This window comes from Haliotis cracherodii, unplaced genomic scaffold (genome assembly GCF_022045235.1).
Source record: "Haliotis cracherodii isolate W230 unplaced genomic scaffold, xgHalCrac1.p SCAF_9, whole genome shotgun sequence".
NCBI lineage: Eukaryota > Metazoa > Mollusca > Gastropoda > Lepetellida > Haliotidae > Haliotis > Haliotis cracherodii.
In genome coordinates, this window is record NW_027266343.1 from 58,987,076 (window position 1) to 59,001,136 (window position 14,061).

General features: G+C 42.1%; 1 protein-coding gene across 1 annotated transcript; it reads left to right on the forward strand.

Moving 5' to 3' along the window:
* The first annotated feature begins 398 nt into the window (after positions 1-398).
* On the forward strand, positions 399-12,642 carry LOC139453330 (peroxidase-like). The gene is made up of 12 exons (XM_071235000.1): positions 399-501; positions 907-1,066; positions 1,849-2,156; positions 3,127-3,330; positions 3,895-3,976; positions 4,293-4,402; positions 6,444-6,545; positions 7,064-7,156; positions 8,879-9,587; positions 10,695-10,864; positions 11,365-11,467; positions 12,582-12,642. The coding sequence occupies exons 1-12, from the start codon at positions 399-401 to the stop codon at positions 12,640-12,642; spliced, it is 2,205 nt and encodes a 734-aa protein (XP_071091101.1).
* Positions 12,643-14,061: the final 1,419 nt, after the last annotated feature.

Below are 14,061 nucleotides of genomic sequence, written 5' to 3' on the forward strand. Positions count from 1 at the left end.
ATGGCGATATGTGTGCACAGGGTAAAATTAGGGTCCACGGGTAGCAAGATAACGAGTGAGTGAGTAACGTTGGTTCTTAGGCCGCTTTTAGCAATATTCCAGCAATATCACGGCGGGGGACACCAGAAATAGGCTTCACACATTGTACCAATCCAATGTGGGAAATCGGACCCTGGTCTTCACGAGACGTGACAAAATAATCACAAAATAATTAATGTGTCCATGTGCTGGTAATGATAGGTTACAGCACAGTATATGCTGGGATGGTGGATGCTTTGGTCTATGTTATATATCAGTATTGATCAGTGTTAATGTCTATCGTCTCCTCGAATCATTTCACCCACACAAATCATATCCACATCAAAATTTATTCGTTTCGTATTTACCTTTTTTCAGTTATGGCGTTTCCTTCAGTGATATACATCCTTGCTGCCTTGTGTCTGTGTGTCGCCGTAGCTGATTATTATGATGATTTTATTGATACTCCCAGTGACCAGTTTGGTAAGTAATACCTTCTCGTCTTGTCAGATCAACTTCTGTTCTTCGCGAGTTTTTGTGTCCGCGTTTCTGGGCAGGCTCAAATCATTGGAATAAACGGTTGGTACTTGCTGAATGCAGTTATTGTGATACTGTTCTTGTAAAGTTAACAAGACCTTCGTTGTTCTGCGGGACTTGGGAACACCACACTTATCACATGTCACCTTCCAAAACATCTTATATGTAACATCTGTATCTTTGAGCTGGAACATGCCATTATTTATAATTCCCATATTCGAAAATGGGATAAACGAGATTTGTCTTTTTTCATTAAATCAATCTCAAACCACGTGTCATGGTAATGTCAGTTTTGTGTGTTTCCATGGCGATAAGTCTACACTTTGTCATCTTCCTATTTTTGTTACCTAGGAAACATAATCGGCCATGACCGCATGTCTGAGATCGCTGCTATGAGGTCCACCAAACTAGGATATGGGTTAGGAGGACAGTTCCAGAAGATGAACGACCTTTTTAAATCTCCATTTGGATTTGGTGGTCTAAACTTCGGACATAAGATTTTTAAGAGACAGTAAGTGACAATTGATTCATGACAATATTTTTCGAAGAATGGAATTCAAAACGTCAACACCAGGTAATAATCAGCTCGATTATCTGCCGAAACTGATTCCATTGGGCGGAGAAGGCAAAATAATGGAGGACATTATATACATGGATCACTGAAATTCAATGATGACACCAGGTGTTCACGAAAAGGGTGAGCATGTCCTACTCTACCTGTAGCATCAGCAACTCACACGATTTTCATAAAATAGTAAGTGTTGGCTTGTTGCCTCCCGCCGCACCCTTCTTCTGCCATACGACGGCGGTCTGTAAACAATCCAGTTTGGACCAGACAATCCAGTGATCAGTATCATGAGCACTGATCATGGTCGTTTGGGTAGGACATCCCGCTGTCAACCAAGTCACCAAGCCTGACAACCCGATCCATTAAAGTAACAAAACATCTCTTTTAAATAGTCAGTCAGGGAACCACATCCTCTGTTTAATTGTCGTCCTAAATGTCTGTATTTGTTCAACGAGACATGTTCTATTGAACCCACAATTAATTAATTCCTGTGATCACATGTTGGATTGTGCCTTCCCGTATGGCGAGCTTGTCTTTATATTCAAAGTAAACATGTTTTTGTTCAATCCGAGTATGTGTTAATATAAAAATGGGAAGATAACGTCTTGTGTATATCGATCGAGAATTTCTTTAATATGTCATACATTATTGCATATGCTTATAATCACATCATGTTGAAGACATCAGTTTTATTGAGTACATGTTCCGGCATTCCATAATTTCAGAGCTCCAGGATTCGGTCCTGTGCCAAGTTTTACCGAAAAAGCATCATTCGGTCCCGATCCGTTCCACAACGATCCATTCCAAAACAGTTTCGGCTCCACAAACGACAAAACAAACTTCTTCAAGGATTCGGACAGTGGATTCAAGCCCCAGAAAGAGGTGAAGATCAGCTGCTCAGACAGGTCGATCCAGTGTGACCGTCTGGCCAAGTTCAGGACCTATGACGGCCATTGCAATAACCTCGCCAACCCCAAGTGGGGGGCAACGATGCAACCTGTGGCCAGGTTCCTCAACCCCCTGTATGCTGATGGTGAGTCTCACCCCCCCTTTGTATGTCACGTGGGCACGAGTAATCCACTTGTCTAATGCGCCGCTATTCGCTGTGCAGAGTCGCGTCCCTTTGGTCTGCCAGACACCCAAAGTCCTTGGTTTGCATCCAGATTCGTCGTGACTACGTTTCTAGGTTTGTCAGCACCATGTCCGTGCTTGTGGGTTTCACTTGCATCACTCTGAGCTTTCCTCCCACATTAAGCTGACACGGCGTGATCTTATTGAAATACTGTTCAAAGGGGCGATGAACCAACATCACTCACTCACTCTATAGATGTGAATTAATTGTGTAATAATCTTTTATAATCTATATAGTGTATATTTAAAATTGTCGTGACTGTTTTGGGCACCTTTCCATCTTTCAAGAGTTGACTGAAAACACATCTGTTCCATAAATACATCAGCCTGACATGAATTACTGACGGCCTGTTATCATGGCCGTTTTATTAACTCCGTAGCGCTCTGAGCATCCACTTGTAAATGGAATTTGGCGCCATACAAAATGCACTTATTGTTATTAGAGTTAGTGAGTGGGTTTTGTTTAACTTCGCTTTTTTCGGCTTCACTGTTTGTGGAAAGTACGAAATGGCTTGGATTATTGTTAAAGAATATTGATATTAACTGCTTACAAAAGACTGTCAGAGCATGTTTGTCCTTGTTCCGACACGCGCAATCAGCATGAAGATAAGACTGTCGATGATGTCGTTGCCGTTTCTGTTCATGTTGACGTTTCTATTGGTGTTGTTAACGTTTCTGTTTCTGTTGATATTGACGTTTCCGCCGATGTTGCTACTGGCATTTCTGTTGATGTTATTGTTGACGTACGATGTAGCTGTTGACGTTCCTGACGATGTTGCTTCTGGTATTTTTGTTGATGTTACTGTTGACCCATCTGTCGATGCTGCTGTTGACGCTATTGTTGAAGTTTCAGATAATGTTCTATGTTCCAGGAACATCTCTACCCCGAATGTACAGCCGTGTGAAAGATCGGAACACCGGACGCTATCCCCTCCTCCCGACCCCCCGCTACGTCAGCCGTCAGATGCTACTCCCCGACGACGGCGACGACAAACACCTTCCCGATATCAGCAACCTCTTTATGCAGTGGGGACAGTTCACTGACCACGACATGACCGGCACGCCAGTCTCCAAAGGTACCGGGCGGAACACCTTGCTGCATTTTAAAAAGGCGAAACTACATGCTAGCGTTTTCAAATTTTCCATTTATTCGTATTTTAATATAATAGTTGTTTGTACTGAGAATAATAAGAATACTAGGAACAGTACTGACACAGGGTTGTGATAAACCTAAGAAGATACACCACACTAAATACTCGGTTGGGGGATGCGACCTTTTATTAAAAAAATAATAATATTTTGTACCCGAAAATATACGGGACAAAAGCGATATCCAATAGAAATCTCGATAGTACGATTCCGACAAATTATAAGCATGTGTTTATGAATTACTTTCAAGTAGGGATGATACCAGGTGTTCGCGAAATGCTGAGCGTATTCTGCCTCACCGTGACACCCGTTACAAACACATGCAAAGGAAAGTCAATTGTTCACTTTAAAAAAAACCGGGAACATATGGAACAAGTCAAGAACTAAGTTTACGTCATGTTTTTTACCTAAAAAATCTCGATGTAGTGAAACACATATTTTGTATCTAACAAAGCCCAATCACATTTCTAAATGAGACATTTGTATTGCAGCTACCAACGGAAAAGACCTGAAATGTTGCAACAATGTCTTCCTCTCTGATGACAACCCCCACCACCCTGATGTGTTCCAAGGGTAGGTCAATGTGTACTGGTGAACACAGACCTTCTATCCAAGATGGTTTTCAATACATTTTGAGGATATTAAGCTAATATTGTCAAATAATGTTTATCTCAAATGTACCTGTCAAACATGATATTATCATGAGTGGTTAAGCAAAGACCATCTTCATCAGGTCGATGAGCTGAACATGGAATGAGGCTAAATGTTTGTTTTTTTTTCATTTTTTAGTATTTGTTTAAATTACATACGTCTTTAAGGCCCATTGTTCCGGTTAGATATTAAATTTGTTTGTAATGTATAGTACAATTATCTTTTCGATATTTTGCAGCAAGCCTTGCTTCCCAATCTACATTCCCCCAGGTGATCGTCACTTTGATCGGACTTGCATGAACTTCGCTCGGTCTCAGCCGGAACCCCGGAAACTCATGTGCGAAGGAGGTACCAGTATTGTGTTATATACTGCTTCAGTAATGGATCTGGTGTTCCTGTGGACTTTGGTGTATGATCGGCCGTGGTTTTATCTGGTCCCTGTTATATCTGAATTATTGAACCACGTGGCACATCCCCGATTATCCAGTGTAACCCCATTCTGTTATGGACCCATTCACCGCCATAGCCTCGTTTTGATCCCGATTCGAATATACAGATACACACATTGACATCCAATAAGATCCGGGGTAGATTAGGTTTTCAGCAAGCCATGCTTGCCGTAACAGGCGACTTTGCTTGTCATATTTGGTGACTAACATGATCTAATGTGTTAAGCCCCCTTTTATTCTCGATGTATATTAACGAACTAGCTGCTGAAGTTGAACAGAATTCTGGACCAGGAATACAACTTCATCCTGATATTACAGAGATATTCCTGTTATTATTTGCAGACGATATTATTTTAATTGCAGATACTATAGGTTGACTTCAGAAGCGTATTGATGTTCTAGAAAAATATTGTAATGATTATGATCTAGATGTCAATTTGGATAAAACCAAGGTGGTTGTTTTTAAGAAAGGTGGAGTGTTGTCAAGAAAAGAGATTTGGTACTATAAAGGCCTAAAGTTGGAGTGTGTGTCCTCCTATAAATATTTGGGCGTTACTTTTACGAGAAGCCTGTCCTGGTCAAGTCATTTTTCTAATGCTGGTCTCGGGGGAAAAAAGCAATGTTTGGAATTTTAAAGTCATTGATAAAATTACATCCTCTTCGATATGACTTATATTTGAAGAAAATATTTGATATGAAAATAGTCCCAATTTTGCTCTATGGTTCCGAAGTCTGGGGTCTACACCAGAATGATGAAATGGAAACTACACATACATTGGCATGCAAGCGCTTTCTAAGTGTCAAATCGTCAACACCCAACAACATGGTTCGAGGTGAATGTGGGCGGTATCCATTATATATTTATGCATACAAAAGAGTTATTGGTTATTGGATAAGGTTATTGAGTATGTCCGATTGTCGCTTTCCAAAGAAATGTTATTATATGATGCTTCAGGCAGAAAGTAATGGTAAAATTAATTGGGTATCAAAATGTAAATCTTTATTGTTCTGTTTGGGTTTTGGCTCTGTATGGGAAAACCAGTGTCTAAGTCATCCTCATTCGATTTTGACAGAATTTATGTCGCGTCTGAAATGTAGTTATGAACAGGATTGGCATAGTCTTCTGGTAAAGGGTGGTAAATCTCTCTCGTATTCTCTATTCAAGGTATCGTTTGGTACAGAGTTGTATCTTAGCTGTGTGACCGTCAGTAAATTGAGAGTGACGCTAGCTCGGTTTAGATGTTTTTCGCATCAGCTGTGTGTTGAAACTGGGAGATATGCTGATATCCCACGTAACAGAAGACTATGTTGTGTTTGTAATGCTGGGTATGTGGAGGACGAGTATCATTTTGTGTTAGTTTGCTCCGGTTATAACAAGCTACGCATGGATCACTTACCTCAAGCATTTTATGAATATCCGACCATACAAAAATTTAATATCATTATGTCTACAACTGATTGTAAATGAACTGAACGTCTAGCCATCTATATCTATCAAGCGATGTCACTTCGTAGTACATTATTGTCACCAACAAGCTGTGTACATCAAGTCCATTGTAATACAAATGTAACTATGGGCCGATGGCCTACACTTACGAAATAAACCGAATTGAATAGTGGTCAGGTTCGATGCATGTCATCGTCTCACAATTGCGTGAATCGATGCTGGTGATATCAATCACTGGATTGTCCGGTCCAGACTCGATTATTTACAGACCGCCGTCATATAGCTGGAATATTGCTGAGTTCGGCGCTAAAAAACAAACAAACAAACAAAGCATATTCTTCATGATGAATATTCACTAAATATTTTTTTCATTGATGTTTGATTTTCAGTTCCTACTTCCAGGAGATATGTCGTCATATTGTGTTGTATTTGCCGTTTTAATCATAAACACGTGAGGAAACTGGTATATAATATCCCGGATATGTTGTCACAGGGATCAGGGAACAGATGAACATGATCACCGCTTTCATTGATGCCTCCCAGGTGTATGGTTCCAGTTTCAAGGAGATGAGGGATCTCAGGACCTACAACTTGGGTAAGTAAAACACTGGTATTGTGTCACTTACCTTGTACGGGAGCTGGGGTAGCCATGTGGTTCAAATTTTGTGCGTGGGTTCGAACTCCCGACTCGCCGCGCTTATAATCTGTGAGAATGCGTACCCAGTTTCGTCGGAATTACCAAATAATTGCCGCATGAGACATCCTTCACAGATATCACGTCATAGTATAATTGAAAAGCTGCTCGAAGCGGTGTTTAACACAGGCCTACAATGTCATGTTTGATGTCTTATTATTTAAATAACCGTGAAGATCCGGGACCCATGCTTGCCGTAAAAGGCGACTATGCTTGTCGTAAGAGGCGACTAACAGGATCGGGTGGTCAGGCTAGGTTGATGCATGTCATCCCAATAGCGTGGATCGATGCTCATAATGTCAATCACTCCAGACTCGATTATGTACATACCGCCGTCATATAGCTGGAATATTGCTGAATGCGGCGTTAAACAACAAATAAAGAAACAAACAAACTTATTATTTAAATTAAATTATCAGGACAGCTGAAGGTTACGGAGAAGAACCTTCTCCCCGAGGACGTCAATGCTACCTGCATCAAGGACAACCTGGACGACTACTGCTTCAAGGCTGGTAAGTCAGATGCCTTCTTCGACGCAAATGTTACATTCCGCGCTTCTTGCCTCACGCTGCCTTCTTGCTCCATGAAGGTGTTACATCCGTGTCTACCGACCCATGCTTCTTGTAGGCGTGAGGCGTAGGTTCCGCACTGCTGGTCCTTAGGTTGGTTTGAGGCGTAATTATATGTCCTGTGATTCTCGCACTAAGGTTGGCGTGAAGCATCATTAAAAATTCCTTGCTTCTCGGACTAAGGTTGGCGTGAAGCATCATTAAAAATTCCTTGCTTCTCGCACTAAGGTTGGCGTGAAGCATAATTATAAATTCCTTGCTTCTCGCACTAAGGTTGGCGTGAAGCATAGTTATAAATTCCTTGCTTCTCGCACTAAGGTTGGCGTGAAGCATAGTTATAAATTCCTTGCTTCTCGCACTAAGGTTGGCGTGAAGCATAATTATAAATTCCTTGCTGCTCGCACTAAGGTTGGCGGGAAGCATAATTATAAATTCCTCTCTTCTCGCACTAAGGTTGGCGGGAAGCATAATTATACATGCCTTGCTTCTCGCACTAAGGTTGGCGTGAAGCATAATTATAAATTCCTTGCTTCTCGCATCAAGGTTGGCGTGAAGCATAATTATAAATTCCTTGCTTCTCGCACTAAGGTTGGCGTGAAGCATAATTATAAATTCCTTGCTTCTCGCATCAAGGTTGGCGTGAAGCATAGTTATAAATTCCTTGCTTCTCGCACTAAGGTTGGCGTGAAGCATAATTATAAATTCCTTGCTGCTCGCACTAAGGTTGACGGGAAGCATAATTATAAATTCCTCTCTTCTCGCACTAAGGTTGGCGTGAAGCATAATTATAAATTCCTTGCTTCTCGCACTAAGGTTGGCGTGAAGCATAATTATAAATTCCTTGCTGCTCGCACTAAGGTTGGCGGGAAGCATAATTATAAATTCCTCTCTTCTCGCACTAAGGTTGGCGGGAAGCATAATTATACATGCCTTGCTTCTCGCACTAAGGTTGGCGTGAAGCATAATTATAAATTCCTTGCTTCTCGCATCAAGGTTGGCGTGAAGCATAATTATAAATTCCTTGCTTCTCGCACTAAGGTTGGCGTGAAGCATAATTATAAATTCCTTGCTTCTCGCATCAAGGTTGGCGTGAAGCATAGTTATAAATTCCTTGCTTCTCGCACTAAGGTTGGCGTGAAGCATAATTATAAATTCCTTGCTGCTCGCACTAAGGTTGACGGGAAGCATAATTATAAATTCCTCTCTTCTCGCACTAAGGTTGGCGTGAAGCATAATTATAAATTCCTTGCTTCTCGCACTAAGGTTGGTGAGAAGCGTAAGTTCTGCGATTCTTGCCCTTAGATTGGTGCAGTGTGTGTGTTCCGCACTTATCGCACTAAGGTAGGTGGGAGGGGTGTGTTCGGCGTTTCACGCACTTAGATGAAAAGCTATGTTATGGGTTTCGAGGAGGGTAACATTGCACGTGATTGTTACTAAACAACATTTAGGACAACAACCCTAACAGGAACAATTACGTGTTAAAATTTCTTAACAACATGTTTGTTTGTAGTTTTAGTAACATCAGTCAAACACATTGAGTTAAAATGTTACAAATGTAATCACAAACTATTGATACTAAGCGGCAAAAGCGGCAAAACAAAACAACAACGGCGATGAGGAAACACATTTCATATTCTTTACTAATGAAAGACACGCAATTTCCAGGTGACGAGAGAGTGAACGAACAGCCAGCCCTCACGGCTCTCCACACAGCGTTCCATCGTTATCATAACATGCTGACCCTCACATTGAAGAGAATCAACTCCCACTGGGAGGACGAGAGGCTGTATCGTGAGGGCAGGAAGATCCTGGGGGGACTGCTCCAGCATGTCACCTACTACGAGTGGCTGCCCATCCTATTGGGCAGGACTTACATGAAGGAGTATGGTCTTACCGTCTCAGGTAGTGCTGACTACCAACCCTACGGATCCAACAACTGGTACTACGATTCAAGCATGAACCCCACCATTATGAATGCTTTCGCCACTGCAGCCTTTAGATTTGGACATTCTCTGGTTCCAAGCAAGTTCTCCATGGGTGGGCGTCGGGAGCTTCTGAGAAACATGTTCAATCGACCCAAGTTCATACTTCAGAACGATGGGGAGGGCATGAACCTCATCTGCAATGGTCTTGCTGGAGATCCTCTTCAGCATCCAGACCACTTCTTTGCCACAGACCTCACTGACCGACTGTTTGAGGACTTCAATAACAAGAGTCTGGATCTGACGTCACTGAACATTCAGAGAGGTCGTGACCACGGTCTCCCTCCGTACAACGACTTCAGGAGGGCCTGCGGCATCCCCGCCCTGCAGGACTACTCGGCTCTGAAGATCAACTTCCCTGACAAAGCTAAACTCCTGTCTCAAGCTTATCGGTAAAATGTTTTTATAGAGTTTCACTTTCCCCCTTAAACTCCTTAAACCCTAGTTTGGTATCTGCCATATCTGCTGTTCTCCAGGCGGACCTTTCTTGTTCAGTACGTAGAGAATAAAAGCCGAGTTTGGCTTGGAAAATCCAGCGCATTCAGAATGTAGTGCCAGATGATGGCACGGAGCACATACTCTTCGGGAACCTTTACCCTTAACTTATTACGGACGTTATGTAATTAATATGTATCGAACGCGTAGGTATTTCATCGATGTATGGCAATGCTAAAGTAGTAATATTGCAGCAATATCACTAAGTAATTATTGTTTTCCAGGATAATTCCCAGCTTTACAACCCGTGAATATTCGGGGTAGAATAGCTCTTCAGCAACCCATGCTTGTCGTAAGAGGCGACTATGCTTATCATAAGAGGCGATTAACGGGATCGGGTGGTCAGGTTCGCTTGGTTTATGCATGTCAACGTATCCCAATTGCGTAGATTTATGCAAATTATGTCAGGCACTGGACTATCTGGTCCAGATTCGATTATTAATAGACCACGGTCATAAAGCTGGAATATTGCTGGATTCGGCTTTAAACAACAAACAAACAAAACATTTATACCCGTAAATAATAGTATATACCCTATACTTGTTAATCTGGAGATGTGTTAAACCAGACTGAGACAATACAGTACGGAATAGTGGAGTTTATCTCACATACTGCTATTGTCCGTCTTGATGGTATTGCACTCTTCGTTCACTCACTCGCTCACTCTCCTCACCTCACCTCACCTCACCTCACCTCACCTCACCTCACCCCACTCACTCACTAACTCACTCACCTCACTCACTCACTCACTCACTCACTCACTCACTCGCCGTCACATGGCGCCACGGACGAATGCTTTACCTACGACTCCTAAAACAGTTCTGAACGAGCTAGGAAACCCTTTAACTTGTTTTCGTTTTATTCCTATTTTATTCACCGGAGTGACAATGTTGTTTTCGACCTCAGTAATAACTGAAATAATCATTTTGAAATAATTCTGATGTTGTCTGATTGATGTTTTTGCCAACAAAATCCATCGTCAAAAATATTTAAATTTCTTCCAGCAACATCGATGACCTTGACCTTTTCCCCGGGGGAATCTCCGAGAACCCTGTTGCTGGAGGTATGGTGGGACCAACGTTCGCCTGTATCATCGCCGAGCAGTTCCGGAGAATCAAGTACGGTGACCGCTACTGGTACGAGACCCAGGACCGCTACACTGGATTCACACTAGGTAAGCCATTCCTCTGTCGCCGTGCACTGTGTGTGCTTGCGCCGTGCTTACAGTCATCTGGACCAATGTTGGAGTTATAGTTCTAGCCTACTCAGATACCGAGCCGCAGTTTAACATGAATACCCTGCTCAGAAACAGTATACTGATTCCGATTCGACCAGTCCTTGTATTGATGCCGAGCGCCAGGCATGATAACAACATGTAGCGTCTTTCGGTACGACGCGGTCGGGGATCGAATCAACGATCTTCCGTTCTCCAGGCAGACGCTCTGTCCTCTAGACCACAGACCTCCAGTCCGCGTATGTAGGATGAAACATGATGATGTACGCTGTGTTGGTCTGAAGGAAAGAATGTTTCATGATCTGTTTCCTGAAGTTCTAGTATGTTACTATTCTGGAGAACGTGATCAGCAACACCGTACAGCAACACCGGACAACCTTCATACATGATTCACATGATTGGAAGACTAAAATATGATAATTGGTTTTGTTCTATTTCAGACCAGGTGAAGGAAATCAAGAAGTTCTCCATTGCACGTATCCTGTGTGATGCCACATCTGCACAAGAAATGCAGACTAACGCCTTCCTCCAGCCGTCCTACCTGTGAGTAGTGGTAGTAGTATCAGTAGTAGTAGTGGTAGTAGTAGTAGTAGTAGTAGTATCAGTAGTGGTTGTGGTGGTGGTGGGTGGTGGTGGTGGTGGTAGTAGTAGTAGTAATAGTGGTAGTAGTATCAGTAGTGGTAGTGGTAGTAGTAGTAGTAGTAGCAGCTGTAGTAGTAGTTGTAGTTGTGTAGTAGTTGTAATAGTAGTTGTAGTAGTAGTACTAGTAGTAGTAGTAGTAGTAGTAGTAGTAGTAGTAGAAGGACCAGCTGCAGTAGTAGTAATAATAGTAGCTTGTTTTAGTAGAAATGGTAGTAGTGGTAGCGGTAGCAGTTGTGGTGGTAGTTGTAGTAGTAGCAGTAATAGTAGTAGCAGCAACAGTAATGATAGTAGTAGTATTTATGGTAGTACTAGTTGTAGACGTCGTGGTGGTGGTCGTCGTCGTCGTCGTAGTATATCAACCCGGGATAGAATAGGTCTTCATCAACCCATGCCTGCCGTAAAAGGCGACTATGCTTGTGGTAAGAGGCTACTAACAGGATCGGGAGGTGAGGCTCGCTGACTTGGTTGATAGTGGTAGTAGTATAAGTAGTAGTAGTGGTAGTGGTAGTAGTAGTAGTAGTAGTAGTAGTAGTAGTAGTAGTGGTAGTAGTTGTGTACTAGCTGTAATAGTAGTTGTAGCAGTAACAGTAGGTCAGGCTCGCTGACTTGATTGATGCATGTCATCGTCGTCCAATTACGTGGATCGATACTTATGACATCAGTCACTGGATTGTCTGGTCTAGATTTATTCACAGACCGCTGTCATATAGCTGGAATATTGCTGAGTGCGGCGTTAAACATCAAACGAAGTAGTATTATCAGTAGTAGTAGTAGTAGTAGTAGTAGTAGTAGTAGTAGTAGTAGTAGGAGCAGTATCATCAGCAGCAGCAGCAGTAGTAGTGGTAGTAGTAGCTTCCCTCCGGGTGATCCATATCATAACTTGCCAGGTGAATGATACAAGATTATATTCAGTATGTATATATATGACAAAAGCGTTTTCACTTCTGATGGAAAAGAATCGCGAAATTGTTCCCAAGAACATAAATTTCCACTCACGACTTTCATTCTCTTTCAGCAACCCCAGGATCCCTTGTCGCGACCTTCCTGATCTGGATTACAACAAATGGAAGGAATAGTCACGTGCAAGTCGCGCATGCGCAGATCAACAGAACCAGATTTGTCTTTGTAAATGCTGACAGTGGGGTTATAAACTTGGTATTGTTAATTGAATGTTTTGTACGCTGATTATATAGGTAAAACTGTCTTGAATATTAAACTTTATACAAACTAAGTTCATATCCTTTCTTTTTTTCGAACACTGGTATCATCGGTATTTCATAGTGATTCGGAAACACATGCTCGTGATATAGTCGGAATTTTACAATCGACTCTGCTTTATGCAGATATTTCTTATGAATTCTGAAAGGGTTTTGTCGCCCATTCAGGCAACTGTTATGGACTTTACACTACGACCATGCGGTAAGTAATAATAAAGTTCCGTCGAGGAGATCCGCCCTGAGGAAAATATCAGGACAACATATAAACCCCGAACCGTGTAATGGTTGAGGTCTTGGTGTATATTTTACACCCGCTTCTACAACTCTCTCGCCTAGAAGCTGTGTGCAGTTGGTCAGTCAAACAAGTATGGCATGCTGTAAGGGACATTCTCGTGATCTCGACAATTGGAAACGAGCTAAATATGCCAAAAACATGAGAATGCGAGATCGCGAAAATGTCCCTTACAGTATTCCATACACAAGGGAAGGCCGGAATTGTTTCTCCTACTATTGTTTGCATCGTGGTAATGTTCTCGTCCGTAACTGAATACACGAAAGAAGTTGATTCCAAATAGATGACAGTACACCGGGACCCTACACAGTTACTGTTTGATGAGAGTTCCAGACGAAAACAATTCACAGTACGTTATTCCCAGCGTTTTACTGAGCGAGATCTTACATTAAAATATAAATAGAACCGTAAACATAAATATGTATTATTCAAATGACCACACCAAGCACATGACTGCACCGTCTCATGTAGTCTGCCGGGCAAACGAAGTATACACTCGGGCTTGATGGTGGCTAAAACTGAAACAATCAAGGAATGTTTATTCCATGGTGATGTGATTGATTCGGGTGCCATTGTATTTAGGACTTCACGCTTGTAAAGCTTCGTTGTTTGTTTTCTGTCTAGCACCGTTTTCATACCTTTTGGAATTATTTGGTCAAATCCAAAGTGTAACGACTAGGAAGGGTGTCAACTGTCAAATATTGTCCGACTATAGTCAGAATCGTTCAATGGGCTCTGCTTTTTAATCAATTTCTTATGATTATGGAAACGGTTTTGTCGCTTTTGTTTAAAGGAGCAATATTTAAAAGGGGAATAAGTGATCACTGCTGTAGTGCGCCTGAGTGGTTCGTCCCCTCCAGTGTGGACTGCGTTATGAATGTATCTCTGGACCTGGGGTCACGGGAGGTCATTAAGAGGAGACGGGTTGAGGTGAACAACCTCAGCCACTCAACGTTTGTCTCGCGATGTGTGCAGAGTATTTTCAG

What these genes read in the sequence shown, in the direction of transcription:
- LOC139453330 (XM_071235000.1), top strand. Translation starts at nt 399, where the DNA reads ATGGCGTTTCCTTCAGTGATATACATCCTTGCTGCCTTGTGTCTGTGT. An exon ending in TACTCCCAGTGACCAGTTTG is followed by an intron (nt 502 to 906) that starts GTAAGTAATACC and finishes TTTGTTACCTAG; the next exon opens with GAAACATAATCGGCCATGAC. An exon ending in CATAAGATTTTTAAGAGACA is followed by an intron (nt 1,067 to 1,848) that starts GTAAGTGACAAT and finishes CCATAATTTCAG; the next exon opens with AGCTCCAGGATTCGGTCCTG.